This window comes from Manis pentadactyla, chromosome 14 (genome assembly GCF_030020395.1).
Source record: "Manis pentadactyla isolate mManPen7 chromosome 14, mManPen7.hap1, whole genome shotgun sequence".
Classification (NCBI taxonomy): domain Eukaryota; kingdom Metazoa; phylum Chordata; class Mammalia; order Pholidota; family Manidae; genus Manis; species Manis pentadactyla.
In genome coordinates, this window is record NC_080032.1 from 3,433,123 (window position 1) to 3,460,572 (window position 27,450).

General features: G+C 46.7%; 1 protein-coding gene across 7 annotated transcripts in view; it reads left to right on the top strand.

Moving 5' to 3' along the window:
• Nucleotides 1–27,450, top strand: part of LOC130680744 (protein HIRA) — a 98,329-nt gene that overhangs the window by 51,499 nt on the left and 19,380 nt on the right. For all 7 annotated transcript variants that reach the window (XM_057492010.1, XM_057492011.1, XM_057492012.1 and 4 more), the window contains 8 exons: nucleotides 32–229; nucleotides 2,124–2,285; nucleotides 21,028–21,232; nucleotides 21,585–21,689; nucleotides 23,604–23,752; nucleotides 25,518–25,679; nucleotides 26,215–26,273; nucleotides 26,634–26,739. In XM_057492010.1, the coding sequence (XP_057347993.1) occupies nucleotides 32–229; nucleotides 2,124–2,285; nucleotides 21,028–21,232; nucleotides 21,585–21,689; nucleotides 23,604–23,752; nucleotides 25,518–25,679; nucleotides 26,215–26,273; nucleotides 26,634–26,739 (1,146 nt within the window). The remainder of the gene's footprint in view (nucleotides 1–31; nucleotides 230–2,123; nucleotides 2,286–21,027; nucleotides 21,233–21,584; nucleotides 21,690–23,603; nucleotides 23,753–25,517; nucleotides 25,680–26,214; nucleotides 26,274–26,633; nucleotides 26,740–27,450) is intronic.

The following is a 27,450-nucleotide window of genomic DNA, read 5'->3' on the forward strand; positions in this document are numbered from 1 at the left end:
ATCTGAGGCTGGCTTTTGTTCTTGACGACAGGGACTTCTCCACGGCATTCTTCAATAGCATCCCACTCTCGGGCTCCCTGGCAGGCACCATGCTCTCCTCTCATAGTGATGCGCAGCTGCTGCCCCTGGACCCCAGTACCCCCAACTCCTTTGGCGCCTCGAAGCCTTCCACAGAGCCTGTGGCAGCAGCTGGTGCCAGGCCTGTGGGTGACTCTGTCAGTAAGGACAGGTGAGTGGGTGCACCAAGGCTCGCTCCTGCCCCTGGGGAATGTTCAGATTTGGACACATTTCCAGCGACATAGCTTGTGGCCCCCTTCAATAAAAAAGAAAGAAAGAGATGCTTGATTTCAGATGAGGGCCTCCTTGGAGACCTTGTTCAGGTAAGTCTCGGATACACAGGGCCATGAGAACACCATGTCCTGAGGAACATGCAGTCCCAGGGTTGGGCTGCTAAGGGTAGGAACCAGCATGAGACTCATCACCTGCTGCAGGGTCAGCCCAACCTCCCTGCAGGTCAATGCCAGAAGTGGCGTAGGCCTCCACTGCACTATTGAGAGCATCTCCACACCAGTCATATTAGGGTGTTTGTGTGCGGAGGTACAGGCTCCTCTGACACTCAGAATTACATTTGCTTAGGGAGCCCACATCCTCACTTACCATTACCTGGAAACCACATCAGAAGTCAGAAAGGACCAGGTAAGCATGAATAAGAGCCAGGAACTGTTCACTTAGCAAACATTTGCCCTACGGCCTGGTGTCTGCAGGGGGTTGCTTCATGAGTTGTTCCCAGGGAGCGTGTAGGCTGGTGGGGGAAGAGGCAGACATGGGAGCAGAATGGCTCCTGGGGTCCCCTGGGCAGAAATGGCCAGCCGTCTGAGGGGCTGGAGAGCGGTCCTCAGGCAGGCTTCTCAGAGGGGGCCCTGCCCAGGGTCCATCAAGCCACCCAGGGGAAGATGGGGACAGTGGTGACAGCAGAGCCCCAGGCCCCAGAGGAGTGGTGGGAAAGGGGGAGAAAGCCGGGCTTCTGTGCTGAACCAGGTACTCTGGGCCTCTCGCTACAGTGGGTTCACAGAAGGCTCTGGGACTCACATTTAAGAAGGTCACTTTCTCAGGCCTTGGCACCCAAATTCAGCAGCCGTCCAAGCACAAACTGATACTGTTAGAGTGATTCTGTTGGCGAGGACAGGGTCGTGTGTCACCACAGCCTCTCTGGGCTCTGGTGTCATGGCTGTGGAGCATGTACCATGTGTCAGGTGTCACATCTCTGCAGGAAGTGTGAGGGCAAATGGAAAGAGGAGGAGATGGGGCAGCAAGACCAGGTAGGGCGGAAAGCATCCATTGGAGCGGTGGGGGGTGTTGGGGAAGGACAGGCAGCTTCTGATCTGCACAGTACTTCAACAGATTGCCCTGCAGGTGCTAGGGGAGAGGGCTGGCCGTGGTGCCTGCCAGGTGTGTGGAGTGGGCTCCAGGCAGGTGGATGTGGTCAGGTGGAGACCCAGTGAGTCTGGGGCCCAGCATGTTGAGTGTCCTTGGGTGCAGGGGAAGCTGGTCGGCTATGCCTGAGCCTCTCCTTTCTCTGTAGAGTAGACGGCCAGGGCTCTGGGTGAGCACTTGGAAGAGAGTGTGAAGAATGTGTGATTGTCAAGATGAGAAAGGAGGGGCCATGCAGGCTGAGGATGAAGGCCAGGAGTGGAGTACGGTCGCAGGCCCCTCTGGGGGCTCCTCTCATCAGGCCTGTTGTCAAAGCGGGTAAAGCGTTAGTGGAAGTAGCTTTGCATGAAGGTGCTGGATTCCAGCTGTGCAGATGGGGCTGCATGATTAGTGAAAAGTCAGTAAGAACTACTGTCTAGGCCTCCTGCTACTCCCAGAAGCTCTCGGCAAAATAGTGGGGCCAGTGTGAGTGCATTTGCTCACAACCTTCCGAGGTAGCCAAGCTTCCAGGGTTTTAACACATGAAATTATTGAAGAAGTAGGAATAGTAGATCACTTCTTGACTTTGTCTGTGTCTATAGAAGTTTGATGTTTGTGCCTTTCACTTGGCTCCCGTAACGCAAACCCCAGCCTCCCAAGTCCTTGCTGGCTGTGCCTGACACGCTCTCCCATCTTCTCCGCCCCACCCCCAGTGTGAACACCACCTCTGTTCCTGCTGCGTCATCACCCTCCGTGTTAACAACCCCATCCAAGATCGAACCCATGAAAGCGTTTGACTCCCGATTCACGGAGCGGTCCAAGGCCACACCAGGTGCTCCTGCCCTGGCCAGTGTGACTGCGACGTCCGTGGAAAGGTAGGTGGGTCTGCGTGGGGCCCCACGAGACCAGAGAGGGTGCAGTCCTGGGCCAGCAGTGCTGCAGTGCCTGCTTTCCCACCGAGCAGCCTGCCTTCACATGGTGGGGCTGACACCCCAGCCCCTCTGTTCTCAGGAGCCCCCAGTTCTGATGAAAAAGCAGCTACTTCAGGGTGAAGGAGGCTGGAAAGGGCTGAGGGGTGGGGTGACACCACAGGCACGAAGGACCACAGCTGGTCAGGGCAGAGGCTGTGCTGAGCATCATGTTCCGATGGAGCCCAGGGTTTGCCCAGAGGGGGCAGGAGATTGGGTGGAAGGGTGGAAGGCTCTGCTGCCATTGCACTGGGGAAGGAAAGGCCTTCTGCTCAGACGCTGACCAGGATGGTGGGCACTCAGAGAAAAGGGGTGGAGGGGAGGTGTTTGCAAAGTCCTTCTGACTCAACGCACCTCCGAGCTCTTGCAGGCTCTGTGCTGCCTGCCCATTCCCTGCACCTCCCTTAGAATATAGCCCCCAAGTTACATGGGCTGTAGTTCTTTATTTCTTGGAGCTGCAGGAGTCCCCCTGAAGTGGCCGGTGTGAGTGTCTCAGCCTCTGTCATTGGCACACAGCTTCTCTTGCCTCCCACCTTGAGGCAACTAGGGCTTGGCAACCCTGGGCAAACATACCCTGGCCTGTGTCACCGTCAGACAGATACAGGGACATCAGTCACAGACTCTTCGCAATGGCCAACCAGCCCACAGGTGCCCAATGAAGAGCACGTTTGTGATGAGACCTGACCTTGTAGTACAGTGTCCTGTAACTAAAGCTGCAGTGTGCTGTTCCCGGGGCTGCATTCATGACCTTGAAACACTCATCTGATTAGGATTTGTTCTCCTTGAAGAACAGCCCTTGGAAACCAGCACCAGAGGACTCTCCCTTCAAGACAGCTACTGCGTCTGTGACCTGGTGTGGGACATTGTAATTCGACTTTGTAGTATGATCATGCTTGTTTTAGTATACAGATATGTGTGATCTCTTTATAACCAGCAGTTTCTCTGTCCAGCAACATGGAGGGTCTAAAAGCATTCCTGCTGCTAAATACTTTGAAATGCTGAATGTACTATAAAACATATCCCTAAAAGACGTGACTAGTTCACAAGAAAGTAAGGGAAGTCTCCAGGAGCCAAAATCCAAGAGTAAACAAAACAACCAAAGCAGTGGGTAGGACCATGACATGAGTAAGGGGTTAGGGGGCTACTGACCTGGTGACCAAGGACCTGGAGTGTTAATGGCCACATAGGTTCAAGACATTCTGAGCTGTGTAGGAGGTTGCAACTGAGACACGTTAGGTCAAGCTGCTTGAGAAAGTATATCTCCAGTGGACCTGGGGGACTAAAAAATTCCTGAGTGGCAACATGAATACATGACCAAGAAGTTGAAATGTCTCGGCCTGTTCTCTGGGTTAGAAAAACAGTCTTCCCCTGAGACTGTATAGCCACAGCCCTGCCCGTACATTGCTGGGGATCAGTTTAATACTACCTGTGTCATCTAGAAATCACCAAGCCAAAAAGTGAACACAAAAAAAGAGGAGATTCTGGTCTAATTAACACCAAGAGGCTCTTGGCAAAACAAATGCAAGTCCACCATGCCAGGGACAGCCCCCTGACCTCAGGATGTATGGTGTTCCTACTTAGGAAGCACTGCCCAAGATGCAGTCAGATCCAGAGTAACAAAACACTCAAGGAAACTGCATTATGCGCGAATGTCAGGAGACATAATGAACAGGAGGCTTAGACCTTTATGAAATTCTGATCATAGAGTTTTCATATGAAGACTTTAAATATGCTTAAAATAATCAAAGACATGAAAGATAAAAAATGTGAGGGAAGAATACACTGTATTGTATACAAAAATTAACTCAAAACAGGTCACAGAACTAATATAAGAGCTAAAAATTTTAAACTCATAGAAGAAAACATAAATATAAATCTGTGTGACCTTGGATTAAACAACTGTTTCTTAGATACAATACCTAAAACATAAGCAACTGAAGGGAAAATAGATTGAACTTCATCAAAATTTAAAACTTTTGAAATGCTTTGAAGAGCACTAACAGCAGAATGAAAAGAAAACCTGCAGAGTGGGAGAAACTATTTGCAGGTCATATCAAAAGATTTAGGATCCAGAATATATAAAGAACTCTCATAACTCAACAGTAAAAAGACTAATAACCCAATTTTGAAATGGGCAAAGAAATTTCTCCAAAGAGAATGTGCAAATGACCCATAAGCCCATAAAAGAAATACTGAAGCACATAAAAATTAGCCTTCAGGGAAATACTAATCAAGATCACAATGAGATACCCACTAGGGTGGATATAATGAAGTCAGATAATAGTGTAGGTGAGGATGAGGGGAAATCAGAACTCTTACAGATTGCTGGTGGCATGTAAAATGGTTCAGCCGCTTTAGAAGACAATCTGGCAGTTCCTCAAATGGTGTTACAGACATAGTGTTATCATGTGAAGCAGCAATTCCACACCAAAATGTATACCTTGGAGAATTGAAAACATATGTTCATACAAAAACTTGCACATGAAATATTCATATCAGTATTATTCATAATGGCCCCAAAGTGGAAACAACCCAAATGTCCATCAACTGATGAACAGATAAGCAAAATGTGGTCTGTGTATACAATGGAATATTATTTGGCAATAAAAAGGAATGGAGTATTTAGATGCACTACAACACAGACAGATCTTGAAAACATTATGCTGAGTGAGAGAAGCTAGTCACAAAAGACACATACTGCCTGATGCCACTGATGTGAAATGTCCAGAATAGGCAAACCCAGAAAGACAGGAAGATTAGTGGTGCTCGGGGTGGGGGGGGTGATGGAATGATTGCTAATGGGCAGTTTCCTTTTGGGATTATGAAAAAGCTCTGGCATTAGATAATAGTGATGGTTGTATGATCTTACGAATATACAAAAACTGCCAAATTCTGTACTTTTAAAAGGTGAATTTCATGGCTTGTGAATTAAAAAAAAAAAGAATAATACACCATCAAAAAAGACCAGATAGATGTAGAAATAAACTAAAAAATACTTTTGGAAAAGAAAAACAATGATTGTAATTAAAAAGCTAGTGGACATTCCCAACAGCAGATGAGACCCAGCTAGAGAGCATTCCATCTGCTGAGCTGTCTGGTGCTGCACAGGTGAGGAGGTGGAACCTACAGAGAGGCTCGTGATGGGGGGATACAGGGAGGGTTCCCAAAGAGGGCATGCTGTGGCGTAGCTGTCAAGAGGGAGTGGCTGCTGTTCAACAGCTTTGAGTGTGAAACCTCAGTTTGGGAATGGACTGAGTTCTGAACAGAATAAATAAAATTAAATCCCACCTTAGAGAAACTACAGAGCACCACAGACAGAAATCTGTAACGTTCATTGAGGAAGCCACCCCACAATTGTCTTGTAGGTTTCCACGGCCCTTGTCACTCCATATCCTGTCTCAAGGAGTGCAAACCCTGCTTTGAGAAGCACATAGGATGCTTCTTGAATTGGGCTGCCAGAAGGCAAAACATGACTATCCCGGGCCCTGGCGCCACCAGAGTCGGTCTTTCAGCAGCTGTGTCCCCATGTCTCACAAGACCTTTAGCCATACATACAACTCCAAGGTCTGTAGAGTAAGGGACCATCAAGTTTGTCATTCTTGGTTTCTCACTTGAAAACGGCAGTGAACGAGTGCTTACTCAGAGCTGAGCTCCCTGCTTCCAAAGTAGCAGTAGTGTCTACTAGGGTCATAAAAGCCTTGTGCTAAAACTCTAAGAGAAGTTGTAGTTGGATCCTCATATGAGGAAAACGAAATAAAACAAAACTAGTATATTTATTAGAGGCTTTACAGAAAGTGCAGCTTTCTTGATATGGCTGTTTTCTTTTTATTTATTTTTTTATTTATTTTTAGATAATTATTTTTTATTGAAGGGTAGTTGACGCACAGTATTACATTACATTAGTTTCAAGTGTACAACACAGTGATGAAACATTTATATACATAATTATAGGTTCTATCTATCACCCTACCAAGCTGTTACAATATCTTGACTATATTCCTTATGCTATACATTACATCACGGTTACTTACTTATTTTACCATTGGAAGTCTGTCCTTTTTTTTTTTTTTTTTTTTGTGAGGGCATCTCTCATATTTATTGATCAAAAGGTTGTTAATGACAATAAAATTCTGTATAGGGGAGTCAGTGCTCAATGCACAATCATTAATCCACCCCAAGCCTAATTTTCGTCAGTCTCCAATCTTCTGAGGCAAAACAAACAAGTTCTTACATGGAGAACAAATTCTTACATAGTGAATAAGTTACATGGTGAACAGTACAAGGGCAGTCATCACAGAAACTTTCGGTTTTGCTCATGCATTATGAACTATAAACAGTCAGTTCAAATAATGAATACTCATTTGGTTTTTATACTTGATTTATATGTGGATACCACATTTCTCTCTTTATTATTATTATTTTTAATAAAATGCTGAAGTGGTAGGTAGATACAAGATAAAGGTAGAAAACATAGTTTAGTGTTGTAAGAGAGCAAATGTAGATGATCAGGTGTGTGCCTGTAGACTATGTGTTAATCCAAGCTAGACAAGGGCAATAAAACATCCACGTATGCAGAAGATTTCTCTCAGAATGGGGGGGTGAGGTTCTAAGCCTCACCTCTGTTGATCCCCAATTTCTCACCTGATGACCCCCCTGCGACTGTGCCTGTCTTAGGTTGTTCCTCCCTTGAGGAATCTTACCCGTCTCTGGCTAACCAGTCATCTTCCAGGGCCATACAGGGAAATGTAAAGTTGGTAAGTGAGAGAGAAGCCTTATTGTTTGAAATGGTTAGCTTTTTATTTCTTTGCATATTTATACCCTGTAGCTTCTATGCCCAGCATTTGTCTTGAGGTATCTTTACCACTTGGAAGAATTATGATACTCAGTAAATTTGATATGAGGCACGAATTCTATTTAAGGGTTGTAATTAGGAAGGAAGAAGAAAAGCTATAGAAGTAGCAGGCGGAAGAAAACATGGGAAGATTGATTATTTCTTTGACATATCTTCTTGTAGAGTAACTTCAGCATGTACAGGTTTTAAGCTACTACTTAAATTGCGCACACACATTAACATAATAGGAATATAGTTACATAACCAAAGCATATCTGTAATTATCAGCCATCTCCAGTGAAACCAAGAAAACCAGTTAGGCACCTTAGGCATTTGTGAAAACTTATCTATGATATGGTGGATATTGTCCAACTGAACTTGAACAGTCTGAGAGAAATCAGACCAATTAAAACAACACATTCCTGGGGAATGTTCACATCCCTTATGTTCTTTTAACAGTAAATAGTCTGTAGTTGTAAGATTTTGGAGCGCTACAATTTGCACTTCTCCTAATTCTTGGTTGAGTTCCAACAGTATAGATCCAGTCAAATTTGTTGTTTTACTGTATGCACAGGCCAGCTTAGATATCTTCTTCATTCCCATGGCAAGTCCAGGCGCTGGTGGGATGAGTGCATCTACAGCTGTAGCAGTGCGTGGATCCTTGTTGGGGTTTTTTGATGATCATCTTCTGGCATGAGTCTTCCAGAGAGTGCTGATGTTGGAAGTTCTTTTTTCATATCGTATCTTAGTTCATTTCGGGGTAGCCCAATTAGGCTTTGATCTTCTGTATAAACGCAAACAGACCCTTTGCCTACACTTTTATATGCCCTTTATACCCTTGTGTAGAACTCATTGGAGGTTACCACACAGGAACTGCCCTTTTTGTTTTGTTTTGTTTTGTTTTTGTTTTGTTTTTGGTATCACTAATCTACACTTAGATAATGAATATTATGTTTACTAGGCTCTCCCCTATACCAGGTCTCCCCTATAAACCCCTTTACAGTCACTGTCCATCAGGATAGCAAAATGTTGTAGAATCACTACTTGCCTTCTCTGTGTTGTACAGCCCTCCCTTTTCTCCTACCCCCCCATGTATGTTAATCTTAATACCCCCCTGCTTCTCCCACCCCCTTATCCCTCCCTACCCACCCATCCTCCCCAGTCCCTTTCCCTTTGGTACCTGTTAGTCCATTCTTGAGTTCTGTGATTCTGGTGCTGTTTTGTTCCTTCAGTTTTTCCTTTGTTCTTATATTCCACAGATGAGTGAAATCATTTGGTATTTCTCTTTCTCCGCTTGGCTTGTTTCACTGAGCATAATACCCTCCAGCTCCATCCATGTTGCTGCAAATGGTTGAATTTGCCCTTTTCTTATGGCTGAGTAGTATTCCATTGTGTATATGTACCACATCTTCTTTATCCATTCATCTATCGATGGACATTTAGGTTGCTTCCAATTCTTGGCTATTGTAAATAGTGCTGCAATAAACATAGGGGTGCATCTTTCTTTCTCAAACTTGATTGCTGCGTTCTTAGGGTAAATTCCTAGGAGTGCAATTCCTGGGTCAAATGGTAAGTCTGTTTTGAGCATTTTGATGTACCTCCATACTGCTTTCCACAATGGTTGAACTAACTTACATTCCCACCAGCAGTGTAGGAGGGTTCCCCTTTCTCCACAGCCTCGCCAACATTTGTTGTTGTTTGTCTTTTGGATGGCAGCCATCCTTACTGGTGTGAGGTGATACCTCATTGTAATTTTAATTTGCATTTCTCTGATAATTAGTGATGTGGAGCATCTTTTCATGTGTCTGTTGGCCATCTGTATTTCTTTTTTGGAGAACTGTCTGTTCAGTTCCTCTGCCCATTTTTTAATTGGGTTATTTGTTTTTTGTTTGTTGAGGCGTGTGAGCTCTTTATATATTCTGGATGTCAAGCCTTTATCGGATGTGTCATTTTCAAATATATTCTCCCATACTGTAGGGATCCTTTTTGTTCTATTGATGGTGTCTTTTGCTGTACAGAAGCTTTTCAGCTTAATATAGTCCCACTTGTTCATTTTTGCTGTTGTTTTCCTTGCCCGGGGAGATATGTTCAAGAAGAGGTCACTCATGTTTATGTCTAAGAGGTTTTTGCCTATGTTTTCTTCCAAGAGTTTAATGGTTTCATGACTTACATTCAGGTCTTTGATCCATTTTGAGTTTAGTTTTGTATATGGGGTTAGACAATGGTCCAGTTTCATTCTCCTACATGTAGCTGTCCAGTTTTGCCAGCACCACCTGTTGAAGAGACTGTCATTTCGCCATTGTATGTCCATGGCTCCTTTATCAAATATTAATTGACCATATATGTCTGGGTTAATGTCTGGATTCTCTAGTCTGTTCCATTGGTCTGTGGCTCTGCTCTTGTGCCAGTACCAAATTGTCTTGATTACTATGGCTTTATAGTAGAACTTGAAGTTGGGGAGTGAGATCCCCCTACTTTATTCTTCTTTCTCAGGATTGCTTTGGCTATTCGGGGTCTTTGGTGTTTCCATATGAATTTTTGAATTATTTGTTCCAGTTCATTGAAGAATGTTGCTGGTAGTTTCATAGGGATTGCATCAAATCTGTATATTGCTTTGGGCAGGATGGCCATTTTGACGATATTAATTCTTCCTAGCCACAAGCATGGGATGAGTTTCCATCTGTTAGTGTCCCCTTTAATTTCACTTAAGAGTGACTTGTAGTTTTCAGAGTATAAGTCTTTCACTTCTTTGGTTAGGTTTATTCCTAGGTATTTTTTTTTTTGATGCAATTGTGAATGGAGTTGTTTTCCTGATTTCTCTTTCTGTTGGTTCATTGTTAGTATATAGGAAAGCTACAGATTTCTGTGTGTTGATTTTGTATCCTGCAACTTTGCTGTATTCCGATATCAGTTCTAGTAGTTTTGGGGTGGAGTCTTTAGGGTTTTTTATGTACAGTATCATGTCATCTGCAAATAGTGACAGTTTAACTTCTTCTTTACCAATCTGGATTCCTTGTATTTCTTTGTTTTGTCTGATTGCCGTGGCTAGGACCTCCAGTACTACGTTAAATAACAGTGGAGAGAGTGGGCATCCCTGTCTAGTTCCCGATCTCAGAGGAAATGCTTTCAGCTTCTCGCTGTTCAATATAATGTTGGCTGTGGGTTTATCATAGATGGCCTTTATTATGTTGAGGTACTTGCCCTCTATTCCCATTTTGCTGAGAGTTTTTATCATGAATGGATGTTGAACTTTGTCAAATGCTTTTTCAGCATCTATGGAGATGATCATGTGGTTTTTGTGTTTCTTTTTGTTGATGTGGTGGATGATGTTGATGGACTTTCGAATGTTGTACCATCCTTGCATCCCTGGGATGAATCCCACTTGGTCATGGTGTATGAACCTTTTGATGTATTTTTGAATTCGGTTTGCTAATATTTTGTTGAGTATTTTTGCATCTACATTCATCAGGGATATTGGTCTGTAGTTTTCTTTTTTGGTGGGGTCTTTGCCTGGTTTTGGTATTAGGGTGATGTTAGCTTCATAGAATGAGTTTGGGAGTATCCCTCCTCCTCTATTTTTTGGAAAACTTTAAGGAGAATGGGTATTATGTCTTCCCTGTATGTCTGATAAAATTCCGAGGGAAATCCATCTGGCCCGGGGGTTTTGTTCTTTGGTAGTTTTTTTATTACCGCTTCAATTTCGTTGCTGGTAATTGGTCTGTTTAGATTTTCTGTTTCTATCTGGGTCAATCTTGGAAGGTTGTATTTTTCTAGGAAGTTGTCCATTTCTCCTAGGTTTCCCAGCTTGTTAGCATATAGGTTTTCATAGTATTCTCTAATAATTCTTTGTATTTCTGTGGGGTCCATCGTGATTTTTCCTTCCTCGTTTCTGATACTGTTGATTTGTGTTGACTCTCTTTTCTTCTTAATAAGTCTGGCTAGAGGCTTATCTATTTTGTTTATTTTCTTGAAGAACCAGCTCTTGGTTTCATTGATTTTTGCTATTGTTTTATTCTTCTCAATTTTATTTATTTCTTCTCTGATCTTTATTATGTCCCTCCTTCTGCTGACCTTAGGCCTCATCTGTTCTTCTTTTTCCAATTTCGATAATTGTGACATTAGACCATTCATTTGGGATTGCTCTTCCTCTTTTAAATACGCTTGGATTGCTATATACTTTCCTCTTAAGACTGCTTTTGCTGTGTCCCACAGAAGTTGGGGCTTAGTGTTGTTGTCATTTGTTTCCATATATTGCTGGATCTCCATTTTGATTTGGTCATTGATCCATTGATTATTTAGGAGCGTGTTGTTAAGCCTCCATGTGTTTGTGAGCCTCTTTGCTTTCTTTGTACAGTTTATTTCTAGTTTTATGCCTTTGTGGTCTGAAAAGTTGGTTGGTAGGATTTCAATCTTTTGGAATTTTCTGAGGCTCTTTTTGTGGCCTAGTACATGGTCTATTCTGGAGAATGTTCCATGTGCACTTGAGAAGAATGTATATCCTGTTGCTTTTGGATGTAGAGTTCTATAGATGTCTATTAGGTCCATCTGCTCTACTGTGTTGTTCAGTGCTTCCGTGTCCTTACTTATTTTCTGCCCAGTGGATCTATCCTTTGGGGTGAGTGGTGTGTTGAAGTCTCCTAGAATGAATGCATTGCAGTCTATATCCCCCTTTAGTTCTGTTAGTATTTGTTTCACATATGCTGGGGCTCCTGTGTTGGGTGCATATATATTTAGAATGATTATATCCTCTTGTTGGACTGAGCCCTTTATCATTATGTAGTGTCCTTCTTTATCTCTTGTTACTTTCTTTGTTTTGAAGTCTATTTTGTCTGATATTAGTACTGCAACCCCTGCTTTCTTCTCACTGTTGTTTGCTTGAAATATGTTTTTCCATCCCTTGACTTTTAGTCTGTACATGTCTTTGGGTTTGAGGTGAGTTTCTTGTAAGCAGCATATAGATGGGTCTTGCTCTTTTATCCATTCTGTTACTCTGTGTCTTTTGATTGGTGCATTCAGCCGTTTAACATTTAGGGTGACTATTGAAAGATATGTACTTATTGCCATTGCAGGCTTTAAATTCGTGGTTACCAAAGGTTCAAGGTTAGCCTCTTTAGTATCTTACTGCCTAACTTAGCTCGCTTATTGAGCTGTTATATACACTGTCTGGAGATTCTTTTCTTCTCTCCCTTCTTGTTCCTCCTCCTCGATTCTTCATATGTTGGGTGTTTTGTGCTGTGCTCTTTCTAGGAGTGCTCCCATCTAGAGCAGTCCCTGTAAGATGTTCTGTAGAGGTGGTTTGTGGAAAGCAAATTCCCTCAGCTTTTGTTTGTCTGGGAATTGTTTAATCCCACCGTCATATTTGAATGATAGTCGTGCTGGATACAGTATCCTTGGTTCAAGGCCCTTCTGTTTCATTGTATTAAATATATCATGCCATTCTCTTCTGGCCTGTAGGGTTTCTGTTGAGAAATCTGATGTTAGCCTGATGGGTTTCCCTTTATAGGTGACCTTTTTCTCTCTAGCTGCCTTTAAAACTCTTTCTTTGTCCTTGATCTTTGCCATTTTAATTATTATGTGTCTTGGTGGTGTCCTTCTTGGATCCTTTCTGTTGGGGGTTCTGTGTATTTCCGTGGTCTGTTCGATTATTTCCTCCCCCAGTTTGGGGAAGTTTTCAGCAATTATTTCTTCTAAGATACTTTCCATCTCTTTTCCTCTCTCTTCTTCTTCTGGGACCCCTATAATACGGATATTGTTCCTTTTGGATTGGTCACACAGTTCTCTTAATATTGTTTCATTCCTGGAGATCCTTTTGTCTCTCTCTATGTCAGCTTCTATGCATTCCTGTTCTCTGATTTCAATTCCGTCAATGGCCTTTTGCATTCTATCCATTCTGCTTATAAACCCTTCCAGAGTTTGTTTCATTTCTGTGATCTCCTTACTGGCATCTGTGATCTCCCTCTGGACTTCATCCCATTTCTCTTGCGTATTTCTCTGCATCTCTGTCAGCATGTTTATGATTCTTATTTTGAATTCTTTTTCAGGAAGACTGGTTAGGTCTGTCTCCTTCTCTGGTGTTGTCTCTGTGATCTTTGTCTGCCTGTAGCTTTGCCTTTTCATGGTGATAGGAATAGTTTGCAGAGCTGGGACGAGTGACGGCTGGAAGGACTTCCTTTCTTGTTGGTTTGTGGCCCTCCTCTCCTGGGAGAACAGCGACCTCTAGTGGCTTGTGCTGCGCAGCTGCGCGCAGACAGGGCTTCTGCTTCCTGCCCGGCTGCTATGGAGTTAATCTCCGCTGTTGCTGTGGGCGTGGCCTGGCTCGGGCAGCTACTCCAAAATGGTGGAGTCGCGTTGGAGCAGGAGCTGCTGGGAGGCTATTTATCTCCGTAAGGGGCCTCCCTGCTCCCTGCAGCCCAGGGGTTAGGGTGCCCAGAGATCCCGGATTCCCTACCTCTGGATTAAGTGACCCGCCCTGCCCCTTTAAGACTTCCAAAAAGCACCCGCCAAAACAAAACAACGACCACCAAAAAAAAAAAAAAAATTTTTTTTTTAATTAAAAAAGGTGGTCGCTCGTTTTTCTTTATTCTCCGGTGCCAGCCTCAGGCCTCTGCTCACTAGTCTGTTTCCCTAGTATTGGGGTCCCTATCCCTTTAAGACTTCCACAAAGCGCTCGCCAAAACAAAACAGCAAAAAAGCAAAAAAAAAAAAAAATGGTCGCGCACTTTTCTTATGTCCTCCGACACCCGGCCTCCAGTGCCTGCTCACTGTTCTTGCTGCCCTGTTTTCCTAGTATCGAGGGCCCTGCACTCTGGCCCGGATGGCTGGGTCTGGGTGTTCGGCAGCCCTGGGCTCCGTCTCCCTCCCGCTCTGCCTGCTCTTCTCCCGCCGGGAGCTGGGGGGAGGGGCGCTCGGCTCCCGCGGGGCCGGGGCTTGTATCTTACCCCCTTCGCGAGGCGCTGGGTTCTCTCAGGTGCGGATGTGGTCTGGATATTGTCCTGTGTCCTCTGGTCTTTATTCTAGGAAGGGTTGTCTTTGTTATATTTTCATAGATATATGTGGTTTTGGGAGGAGATTTCCGCTGCTCTACTCACGCCGCCATCTTCCGCCCCTTTGTTTTTTTTTTTATATTAATTCTCAGTGAAAGTCAAGAGGAATCCTTTAAACCACCCATCAGTGGAAGTTTTCCTTTGGGGCAAGTGTCACACATGGTCAGGAATAGTGCTCAGAGCCAGACATCCTGCTGTTGAGTCTCATCTCCCCACTTCCTGGTGGGGTGACCTTGAACAAGACACACAGTCTTTGTGAACCCATCTTCTAGGCAGAATGGCTGCCTGAGGAGAACCTACCTCACAGGAGTTAGGTCTTGAGGACTGAAGAGGGGGTGCCTGTAAAATCATGTGCTGACCCTGGCCTCGCAGTGGCTGGGCAGTGAGGTTCCTGCGACCTGACCAGCACATCTTAGCCTTAGATGAGTCTGGGGACTGAGCGCTACCCCCCTTGGCACAGAGGGGCAGCCCTGTGTGTCATTGAGCGGCGTAAAGAGGCCCAGGTTGGCCTGAGCAGGCAGGACCTAGGAGGGAGCCAGTCTGTAAGCTGGGAAGCTCTGGCCAGCTGTGCTGTTCCTCAGCTGATGTCGGGTCCAAGGGGAACCAGCGCTCCCGGGGTTCCTGAGTGACTGCTGGTACAGGTCCACACAGGCTGACAGGTGCGGTTCTCAGTGAGCTCCTGGCCTAGGGGCCCTGAATGGGGTGTCAGGCCAAGCATGAGGTGCGGAGACTGCTGAGGGTTCTCACAGATGTCCCAGCCACAGACAGTGGAACAGACTTATTTGGGGCAGTGCCAAGCAAAGTGAGGTTCATGAGCCATTGTCGGGATGAGCTCAGAAAGGGATCAAGTAGTTTAGCAACTCATATGACAGTCACTGCTATGACATTCTTCCTGTATCTTGCAAAACTATATAGTTAGACAAAAATCCAAAAATTTTAGAAAGGACTTTTAAGTGGACTTTGCAAAGTACTAAGGGTTTCCAGAACATCAAGCTACACCCAGAAGTGGGTGCTTTGCCCTGTTGTAGGGCATCAGAAAAATGGAGACCAGCCTCTTTGGTTTCATGGAGCAGAGTCAGAAGTTTCTGGTTTTTCCTATGAGTACCAATACAGTTCAGGACTGTATGTCCTGGGTGTATCTACCCACATTTCTCTGACCGTGGTCTACCAGTAACGAGAACAGCAGAAGACAGTGCCCAGAGGAGGGGCCAACAGTCCTGATTACACTTCCTGGTCAGCAGGAAGCATGCAGGCAGCAATGAGGGCTCTTGGGTGCTGTGCTGTAGTATAATTCATGGAGAACTCCTTGAGGAGAGGTGTCTTTGACTCAGGGATTCTGTCACATCCACAGATGTTTATTACAGCATTATAATAGAAAATATTTACTCAACCGCCTCAAAAGAGAAGTGTTGGAGTATTTAACCCTACACCTAAAGGAAGGAGAAAAAGAACAAACAAAACCAAACTTAACAGAAGGGAGGAAATAATAAAGATCAAAGCAGAAATAAATGAAATAAGAGTCTAAAAAAGTAAAAGATCCATGAAACTAAGAGTTGGTTCTTTGAAAAGATAAACAAAATCGATAAACCCTCAGCTAGATTCATCAAAAATAAGAGAAGAGGACTCAGTAAAATCAGACATGAGAAGTGACGACTGACACCACAGAAACAAAGACTTATAAGAACCAGGAAAAATTACATGTGAACAGATTGGACAATACAGAAGAAATGGATAAAATCCTAAAACCTATACAATCTTCCAACACTCAACCAGGAAGAAATACAAACAGACCAAGTACCAGTAATGAAATTGAATCAGTAGTCAAGTCACAGGACGCTTCTACCAGACTTAAAGAAGAGTTAATACCTATCCTTCTAAAACTGTTCCAAAAATTGAAAAGGAAAGAAAACTTCCAAATTTGCTCTACAAGGCCAGCATCACCTCCATCTACCAAAACCAGACAAAGACAATACAAGAAAAGTCCAGACCAATACCTCTAACAAACATAGATGCAAAAGTCCTCAACAAAACATGAGCGAACCAAATTCAAAGACACATTAGAAGGATCACTCACCACAACCAAGTGGGATTCATTCCAAGGATGCAAGGATCTTTCCATATCTGCACATCAGTCTGATACACCACATTAAAAAGGGGGAAGGATGAAAACCATATGATCATCTCAATAGTTGCTGAAAAAGCATTTGACAAAATTCAGCATTCATTCATGACAAAAACTCTGAACAAAATGAGTAGGGAGGGATATCTCAACATAATAAAGGCCACATATGACAAACCCACCGCTAACATCATACTCAAAATGGCAAAAAGCTGAAAACTTTTCCCTTAAGATTAGGAACAAGACACTTTTATTCAACATAATACCGGAAGTCCTAGCCACAGCGATCAGCTTAGAAAAAGAAATAGAATATATCCAGATTAGTAAGGAAGATGTGAAATTGTCACTGTTTGCAGTACCATGTGAAGTATTATGTAGTATTACATAGAAAATCCTAAAGACTCCACCAAAAAACTATTCGAATTAATAAATGAATTCAGTAAAGTCAGAGAATACAAAATCAATATACAAAAATCTGTTGTGTTTCTAGAGATAAATAATGAACTAACAGAAGTTAAGGAATCAATACCAATTATAATTGCATCAAGAAGAATAAAATATCCAGGAATAAATCTAACCAAAGAGGTGAAATACCTATATTCTGAAAACTATACAACATTGGTGGGAGAAATTGAAGAAGACACAAATAAATGAAAAGGTTTTCTACACTAATGGATAGGAAGAACTAATATTGCAAAAATGACCATAGTGTCTAAAGCAACCTACAGGTTCAGTGTAACCCCCATGAAAATTACCGATGGCATTTTTCTCAGAACTAAAGCAAATAATCCTAAAATTTGTGTGGAATCACAAAAGATGTTGAATAGACAAAGTAATCTCAAGAAAGAATAAACCACCTGGGGGAATCACACTCCCTTATTTCAAATTATACTACAAAGCTACAGTAATCAAGACAGTATGGTATGGGCACAAAAACAAACATAGGTTGATGAAACTGGAAAGAGCCCAGAAATAAACCTATGCTCATATGATCAATTAATATGTGATTAAGGAGACAAGAATATACAGTAGGGAAAAGCTCATCTCTTCAATAAATGGTGCTGGGAAAACTGGACAACTACATGAAAAAAAATGAAACTGAATCATTGTCTTACACACTGTACACAAAAATAAACTCAAATGGATTAAAGACCTAAAATAAGACCTGAAACCATAAAATTCTTGGAATAAAACATAGGCAGTACACTCTTGAACATCAGCATTAGTAATTTTTTTCTTGATATGTCTCCCCAAGGAATAGAAGCAGAAACAAAAATAAGTGGAGCTATATCAAATTAAAACGCTTCTGCAAAGCAAAGGAAATCTCTAACAAAATGAAAAAGCATCCTACTCTATGGGAGAATATATCTGCAAATGATATGTCCAGTAAGGGGCCAATATCCAAACGTACGAAGAACTCACACAAATCAACACCAACAAAACCCAAATAATCCAGTTTAAAAGTGGGCAGAGGAACTGAATAGACATTTTTCTAAGGAAGGCCTAATTTCAATACTGTGTCTCAGGCAACAGGAGGACCCAAGGAAAGGAAAGATGGGAATAGCCAGTCAGTGGGGGCAGTCAGGACACACAATGTTTTTTGATAAATCCTCTGTCTTTTTGTGGGCAGTTCATGGCACCCCAAAACAATTACAGTAGTAACCCCAAAGATAACTGATCGCAGATAACCATCACAAATATAATAATAATGGAAAAGCTTGAACTGTAGCAAGAATTACCAAAATGTGATACAGTGATGTGAAGTGAACAAATGCTGTTGGGGAAAAAAAAAGCCCAATGCAGGATTGCTACAAACCTTCAATTTTTAAAAAAACACAGTATCTGCAAAGTGCAATAAGATAAAGCACAATGCAATGAGATATGTCTGTGTCTTTCTCCATCCCCCTTTTTTTCTTAATAGACTAATTTGTAGAGCAGTTTAAAGTTCACAGCGAAATTGAGCAGAAAGTACAGAGTTCTCATACACCCCTCCATCTCCACTTTGTTAATAATTTATGAATCTCATGGACACATGGTCACCCAAAGTCCCTAGTTTACATTAGGGTTCACTCTTGGAGCTGTACAATCTGTGGGTTTAGACAAATTTCTAAGGACAAGTACCCACCATTACCATGTCATCAGAGCAGTTTCACTGCCCTCAAAGTCCTCTATGCTCCAGCTGCTCATCTTTCCCTCCTTCCAGCCCCTGGCAACCACTTTTTATTGTCTCCATAGTTTTCCCTTTGCCAGAATGTCATAGATTTGGAATTATCCCTTTAATCTATGTATTTATATTTAAACTGAATTTCTTGTAGACAACATAATCTTTAGTCTTTTTTATCCTTTTCATCAATCTGTGTCTTTTAATTGGTATATTCAGAACATTCACATTTAAAGTGATTATTTATATAGTTGTATTAATATCTACCATATCTTGAACTGTTTCTATTCCTTACACTGTTCCTTCTTTTTTTTTTTAGTCCACCCCATCCTTTTTCTGCCTTCTCTGATTTTAATTGAGCATTTTTATATGCTTCCATTTTCTCTCCTCTCGCATGATCTAACAATACCTTAGATAGTTAGGTAATGTACCTCTTACATTATCTCTCAGCACATTATACTGCTTTTAAGATTTTTTTTAGTGGTTGCCCTACAGTTTGCAATAAACATTTTTAATCTAAATACACTTTCAAAAGATATATGCCACTTAAACATACCTTTTTATAGAGTATTCCCAATTTTTCCTGTCCATGCTTTCTAACATTGCTACCATTTATTTATTTCACTTATTTACAAACTATAATCATTCAGTACATTGTTGCTGTTACTAGTTTAAACAAAAAGTTCTCTCTTTTAATTAAGAATAAGAAAAAGGTTTATATTCATTTATTCCTTCTCTAGTCTTGCTTTCTTCATGCAGATCTGAATTTCTGACCTATATTTTCCTTTGCACTAAAGAACTTTAATCATTTTTTGCCAGAATGGTGTGCTGGCAACAAATTTCTTGTGGGTTTTTTTGTTTGTTTTTGTCTGAGAAAGTCTTTATTTCTCTTTCACTTTTGAGGTATAACTTCACTGGATATGGAGTTCTAGGCTGGTGGGTTTATTTTTCAGATTTAATTCTTACCTTGTCCCTTATAGGTAAAGTGTTTTTTTCTTCCAGTTTCTTTCTAGGTTTTCTCCTTGTCTTTGGTTTTCAGTAGTTTGAGGGTGGTATGTATAGGTGTAGAGTTTGGGGTATTTATCCCACTTCGTGTTCTCTAAGCAGGTCAGATCTATGGCTTGGTATCTTTCATTAGTTTTGAAAAATTCTTAGCTATTATCATTACACTGTTACTACTCTCAGCTTATTATCATCATTATTATTATATTCTCTCTGCTTACATTACCCATCTATTCTTGTATATTGTTCCACTTTCTCCATTAGACCCCTTAGCATATTGACCATAGTTATTTAAAATCCATGCCTGATAACTCCAAAATCTGACAAAGCCATGTCTGACTCTGGTTCTGATGATTTCTTCATCTTTTAAGACTGTGGTTTATTTGTTTTTGTTTATTTTTCTGTTTGGTTTTGTTTTGCCTTGTAATTTTTTATGAAAACTAAACATAATGTACTGAGCAGCAGGAACTGATCTAAAGAGGCCTTTAGTATGAAGTTTCATTTATATAGGTAAGAGGTAGGCCATGTTACTGCTTCCTGTAAGTGTAAATGTCAGAGGCTTCCATTTCCCCCAGTGTCCCTGCATTAGTCTCCGTTATCTTTGAGTTTCCCTAGAAGCTCCTTGTTAAATAGAGTCTTTGTCTTTCAGCTCTCTTAGTTGTAATCTACTGTTACTATATTGGAGCCCTGTTGGTGATGAGATGCTAGGGAGGCGAAGTACTGTATTATCTTGTGATTAAATCTCCTCTTTTTTCTTGTACCAGAGTCCTTGAGCTATGACCTTTGGAAGAGTTCCTCTGTGTGTGTGTGTGTGTGTGTGTGTGTGTGTGTGTGTGTGTGTGTACCCCTACACCCATGCAGCTGAACTGTAATTGGTTAACTGTCCTGCCCACAGGTCGCATATCAGGCTCTAGTAAAGTAGTTTCCCTTAAGGGCAGGATTTTGCTGAGGGGAACAGAATTCTGGATGTGTTTCACATGGTTGCTTCTCCCTGTCCCCCAGCCCAAAGCACACGGGATTTTCTCTATCCCTGATCACCCAATGAGAGCCTGGGGGGACTCCTAGAGGTAAAAACCAACAAAAACGTGGGTGTCCTCCTACCCTGGGCTCCCAGGAGTTTTAGCTCCCAAGCTGGCCTGCTCTCCACCTCTAGCGGTGTATCAGTCACTTCAAGTCTTCCTGCGCGGTGGGGCTCGAAGGGTTTCTGCTCCAGGTGAGCTGTGGCCGTCTGCACTGGCGCTCCAGCTTTCCACAGTTTGTCCTGTGACCTCACTTTCTGATGGGTGTAAGAAGAGTCCTTGATTTTCAGATTGTCAGCCTTTGTCTTATTTTGAGGATGGGAGTGACAACTTTCAGACTTTCCACATGTTGGAGAAAAACCAGAAGTCCTTTCCTACTTTTTTATTTATCAACTTTTGGGGATGAGTATGGGTTTTGTTATTATAACATTAATGGTCGCGTGGACAAAGCCGCGGGTGTCTGTGTTCCTGCAGGTTGAAAGAGCAGAGCCTCGTGAAAGAGCCGAGGCCCCGGGACCTGCTGGAGAGCAGCAGTGACAGCGACGAGAAGGTCCCTGTGGCCAAACCCTCCTCGCTGTCCAAGCGAAAACTGGAGCTTGAGGTGGAGACAGTGGAGAAGAAGAAGAAAGGGCGGCCTCGGAAGGACTCCCGGCTCCTGCCTGTGTCTCTGTCTGTCCAGGTGAGGCCAGCAGGCTAGGTGCCTCCCCCACCTCACCCTGTGAGCTCAGTGCCGGAGCCTCAGTGTGCCTCATCAGTGGGGGAACAGGCAGCTGAGACACGCACACTCCCCTGGGGGATGTGCTACCCCCAACCTGCATGCAGGCCGCCCCCCGCAGTCCTTGAGCCAGCTCCCTGGGGTCAACCAACCGGGGTGTAAAGTGGGGATCACTGTAGCGCTCCCCTGTGCTTTCACCCTCGCCGAGTGTGAATTGCCAGGGGAACAGGCCCAGCCTCATCTCTGGGTGATGCACCTTTGCCTGGCACTGTCTACAGGGCAGGGGCAGGGCTCAGGGACATTTCTGCTTTTGCAGTCGCCAGCTGCCCTGACTGCAGAGAAGGACGCTGTGTGCTTGTCTGTACCAGCACCTGCGCTGAGGCTGCCCATGCCGGGCCCCCAGAGAGCATTCACCCTGCAGGTGAGCAGGCCCCCAACCCCCAGCCTGTGTGTGTGCACCTGTGTGTGTGCTCTCTCCACTCCCCACCCCAGCCTGTGTGTGTGCCCTCTCCACTCCCCAACCCCCAGCCTGTGTGTGTGCACCTGTGTGTGTGCCCTCTCCACTCCCCACCCCCAGCCTGTGTGTGTGCACCTGTGTGTGTGCTCTCTCCACTCCCCACCCCAGCCTGTGTGTGTGCCCTCTCCACTCCCCACCCCCCAGCCTGTGTGTGTGCACCTGTGTGTGTGCCCTCTCCACTCCCCACCCCCCAGCCTGTGTGTGTGCACCTGTGTGTGTGCCCTCTCCACTCTCCACCCCCCAGCCTGTGTGTGTGCACCTGTGTGTGTGTGCACTCTCCACTCCCCACCCCCCAGCCTGTGTGTGTGCCCTCTCCACTCCCCGCCCACCTCCCTTGTAAACCCTGGGTTGTTAAACTGACTTAGGGCTGCTTTCCGCTGTCTCTCTGTCCTTCTGGGGGAAGTTTTAGCTGATCAGGGCATCCACCCAGTCTTAGCAACATTGCTGGCCTCTTCCCCTGGGGCTCCCGCCCTGTCCCCCGATGCCTCTTTCCCCCATGTGGCTTTGTAGTCCCTGCTGCCATCTTTGGATGGCAGCTCCTTCAAGATTTATCTCATGTCCCTTCTGGAAGCCTCCGCGGTCTCCACAGTGGGCCCTGGGTGGCCTCAGGTTGAGTGTCTGCTGGGCTGTGTGGTAGTGGTCTGTCTCCCAGCCGGCCTGCTGGCCCTGTCCACTTTGCAGGGCCCAGCAGCGTCATCATCAGGGCTGTCAGCGTGGAGGCTTGTGACCATGTGCTTATTCAAAACACAGTTCCAGAGCAAGTATGCCTAAAGACCCAGAGGTCCTCTAAGTCTCTTGGCCCAGCTCCTGGACCAGGTCATCACCACCTGCCCTTTGTCCCCTGACCTAGGTGCACTTCCTGAGGAAACCTAGGACTGGTGTGTAGGTCACTTCAGCCTGGCTGCCCAGCTCCTCAGCCTGGCTGCCCCTCGTGGGCCCTGAAGCACAGGTATCATTTCTTCCTGCAGCAGGTCCTCTGGGCCCCAGCACAGGGCCTCACGTAGTTCCTTCTTGTTGCTGGTGTGAGCTGGGGCAGGGCACACAGAGCCCCCCCAGACTCTGCCAGCCCCACGGGGCCCTCACCGCTGAGTGCTCCCCGGGGCTCCTCTTGGTTTGCCGGGGCCCGGCTCCCAGCCACAGCCAGTCTTCTGCCTAGTTTTCAATATGGAATATGTCAGTTAGCTACCCAGACGCAAGGGCTGAGGCGGAGCCCCTGTGGAGCCAGACACTGAACCAGGCCCTCGAGTGCACACTCTTCGGGACGCCCCTGTGAGGCTGGCCACCAGTGAGCAGGCCGAGGCTCCCTGCCAGAGCAGCTGGAAAGAACCTTAGGATTTTCTAGACCTTTCCTCCAGGACCCAGCCCATACTCTGTTAGTGCCTGTGATCCCTGAAGACCCTTCAGTTCAGCCAGAAGGCAGGAGACTCCTGTCTCACTCCCGCCTCTGTCCCCAGCTCGCTGTGGCCTCCATGGTGGTGCGCTCTTGGGCAGGCCGCTTGCCTCCCCCTCGTGGGGGAACATGGTGGGGTTAGGAAGCCTTGGGGTCTTTAGTTCTGACACTGATTCTCTGCAGCACCACAGGGATGACAAGACAGAAACCAGCTCCCAGTACTCTCCCTGTCCTGGGTGCTGCGCATGCAGACCTCTGGCCCTCCTGCCTGCCCTGTTGGGCCCCCTGCCTTCACCCTCCTGTTAGCCAGCCAGCTGTCTGCCTCTCTGTCTTCCCCCCACCACAGGGCCCCTGAGCATCCCGCCTGTCCCATGAGCCAAGGCTGAGTGGGGCCGCTGTCACCTGAAAAGATGTGTGCTTCCCCCCAGGTGAGCTCCGACCCCTCCATGTACATCGAGGTGGAGAACGAAGTGACCACAGTTGGGGGGGTGAAGCTGAGCCGCTTGAAGTGTAACCGGGAAGGGAAGGAGTGGGAGACGGTGCTCACCAGCCGGATCCTCACCGCCGCCGGCAGCTGGTAAGGGTACAGGCCTCTGCCTGGCCTCTCGACCCCACTTTTCATGTCAAGCAAGCACTGTGTGCCCCACTGTGTGGTGCTGTTACCATTGGGGGGGGGGGTGTCCCCGTCCCCCTGCTCCCACGGGGGCCTGCACAGGCCTTGCTCTGGGCCAAGCACGTGCCTCTGTCGTCTCAGTCCCCACATACCCAGTGAAGTCAGCTTCATCGTCCCCGTGTTCCAGGTTGGGGAACTGAGTCCCAGAGAATTTCCATCCAGGCATGCTGACTCCCTTGTCTGAACACATTTCTGAAGTTCTGGTTCCAGGCTGAGCTCTGCCTGGTTCTCTCTGACCTGAGCTGGTTCTTTCCCTGGACCTCAGGTTTCCAAGGAAGTCAGGATGAGTGTCACCGGAGTCCCCAGCCCAGATGTTCCCAGATCCATCACTTTGAGGGGCGACCTTAACTCAGTGGTTGGTCACTCATTGTCTTCCCCTGGGCCTCCAGGCCACATCCCCAGAGCCGTCCATCCGGGAAGAGGACGGGCATTCTCCTCAGAGGCCTGCTGAGGCACAGGGCCCCCTGGTCAGGACCACAGGTTTGATACTCCCATGAGGATTTTCTGAAGATGATTGGCTTAGAGACACTCATTTAAATTGGACCCTTAATCATTTATCATGAAGTTAACATGTGAAATGTTTTCTCAAGTGTCTGCAAGCACTTGGCCTTCCCCCTCTTAGGTCAGGGTTCCCAGGGGCCCTAAGAGGGTGCGTAAGGCTAAGCCTAGATGGAACCACCACTCTATCCCTCCTTCCTGTTCTGCCCCAAGATGAGTAGGCTGGGCTCCCAATCCCAGGTGCCCACGAAGGGCACAGACCTGCACCCTGGGCCCTGCGGCCTCCGAGTGACGCTTGCTGTGAGTGAGCTGGCTTAGGGAGGCTTTGCTCATCAGAGACAGTCAGACAGAATTCTCCCCGAGAACCCCCTGCTCAAACAGAGCTCTGTAAGCAGAGTCACCTCCCTTGCTGCTCCCTGTCCAGCAGCCAGTAACAGTAGTGTTTGGGTGGTAAAGGCGGGCAGCAGAGCCCCTTCCTTGGCTGGCCTTGCTGTGGGCCTGCCGCCCGTGCAGACCACAGGCACTGGCTGAGCGAAAGAGAAGGGACGTGACGGGGCTGCTGGAGGTCTCCTAGGGCCAGAATCTCACTGCTGGCTGCACACCTGCTCCCTCTTCTTGGAGCCCGGCTCCTGCCTCATCCCAGTCCTGGGGCCTCTTGGGGGGCCCTCGCTGGAAGACAGCAGCCTGCTTGTGGGGAGCATCCCTGAGGGGCTTAGTGGCTGCTCAGAGGGGAGGACTTGACAGCACCCACGTGCTTGCTTGTGAAGTGTCCTTGCTGAGGGAGTGGCACCCCTCTCATGTCCCGCTGTAAACCCAGCTGTAAAGGCCTTCCAGCATGCAGCTGGCACCCCGTGTGGAGACATGCCCCATCGTTCCCCCACTGCTCCCTTCCCCCAGTGCTCCCAGCCTGTCTTGGAAGAGGCCTTCTCAAGACTGGTCTAGCTAATCACAGACAGGAGACTGTCGGGTGGGTGCTGCGTGGCCACATCTGACATGTGAGGTGTCCTTCGTGTGTGGCCATCAGGCGGCAGTCCTGTCTCCCTCTGCTGTACCTGCTCAGAGGAAGGCCAGTGGTGTAGGGCAGCCCAACAGGGAGGCTCTGCACCCCGGGGCAGCTGCCTGGGCCACAGCTCCCGGTCATCTGATGCCTGTCCCTCCTCTGCCTCCTCAGTGATGTGGTGTGTGTTGCCTGTGAAAAGAGGATGCTGTCAGTGTTCTCCACCTGTGGTCGCCGCCTCCTCCCTCCCATCCTCCTGCCGTCCCCTGTCTCCACTTTGCACTGCACGGGCTCCTACGTCATGGCACTCACTGCTGCGGCCACACTGTCCGTCTGGTGAGAGGCAGGCCTAGGGTGGGCCAGGCTCCAGGCAGGGCAGGATGGGGCTCTGCAGAGCTCCCCGGCAGATACGTCTCAGGCCCTGCTCGCCCGGGGGTCTTACTGCCCGTGGAGGCCATGATAAGTCGCACATTGTTTCTGGTGGCCACCCTGTGTCGGGGGTGGGAAGATGTACAAGTGAAAGTCGGGCAGGCTGCCTGGCCCCTGTTACCGTCCTTACAGGAGCAAATCGGGTGACAGTCACGGTGCCTGATTTCATGTCCAATGTCCAGAAATGGTATCTCAGCTGCCAGAACGTGGTCACACATCTTCCAGAGTTGGTGTGGTGTTGGTGGCAGGCCCCACAGTTCTGTCGCCTAGGCCTTCTGCTGTGTGGAGGGAGTATAGTGGCCCATGGGGGGCAAAAGCCACTTGTGGCCCAGAACCGTCTCAGGAGAGCCCGGGGGTGGGTGTGCACCATGTCAGAGCACCAAGCGTGCTCTGAGGCATTTATCCCAGCTGGAGAGTAAGCTGTTTCCTGTCTGCCTCATAGGGATGTTCACAGGCAGGTGGTTGTGGTGAAAGAAGAGTCTCTCCACTCCATCCTGGCAGGTAACCTCAGCAGTGGGCCTTCCCTGGGCGGGTGGCGGGTGGAGGGTGTCGGAGCTGGGCCGCTCAAGTCCCAGGTCTGATGGGGAACAGGCCCTGGGCCCAGCCCAGCAGGGTGTGCAGTTACGCTGTGGGGAGAGACAGCCTCTCAGGGGGCACATTTGAATCAGTCCTCAAGAGGTGCCCAAGAGCCTGGTGGGTGGCGGTGAGAGCAGCACACGCAGAGCGGAGCAGCTTGCCACTGGCCGCTGTGTCAGTCCTGAGGCGCCTGCTGCGGCACCGCAGGGCCACGTTCAGACTCAGCCTTTGGTGTGAGTGCCGATCAGAACACAGCGCGGACCCATTCTTGTGGTGTCTCCCCAGGAAGTGATATGACAGTGTCACAGATCTTGCTGACGCAGCACGGAATCCCAGTGATGAACCTGTCCGATGGGAAAGTGTATTGCTTTGATCCGTCACTTTCCACATGGTAAGCAGGCCACCCCGAGCCTGGCCCTCCTGGGGGAGTGTCCTTTTGAGCTGGAGCCCAGGGTGGCTGAACAAAGGCTCTTGGTCCTGGCAGGCCTGCCTGGCCTGGCTTCTGAGATTCAGACCCTAGAGTGGAGGCCACAGGGACAGCCCTGCAGGGCTCTGTGTGCTACGGAAGGTGGGGCTCAGACCTGCTGGTACAGGCCCCGCCGTCCTGGGGGTGCTGCTGGCCCCGGCCTCTCTGCCTCAGGGCCTGTGCACAGGGACACCTTCCTTCTTCCACATTGCTCTCTGGGGTTGCTTTGTTTGGAATAGGCGTTTGAAAATGTTCATGGTTCTCGATCTTTTTTCCAGCCCAGCCTTCTTAGCTATCACTGGCATAGGTGAGTCAGCTTCACAACAGCTTTGCCACCACTCGTCCATTTCTGTCGCACAGAGCAGCCGAGTGGTGCTTCCCACTAACTCTGTGACTCGGTGAGGCTGACCCGTCCCTCACCACGTGTGATGGTCAGCACCTTTCCTCAGCCAATCTCGGAGCTCGGGGCCCTTTTCTATTCGTCAGAGATGTTAACCCAGACATGCGAATCATGCATGTCATGTACCAGCCGATCAGAAACCCTCCTCTTCCACCTGCCCCTTTGGTCCTTCCAACCAGGCTCTGCCTCACAGCTCTGCTCTGCTCCAGTTGCCAGGCACAAGGTTATCCTCACAC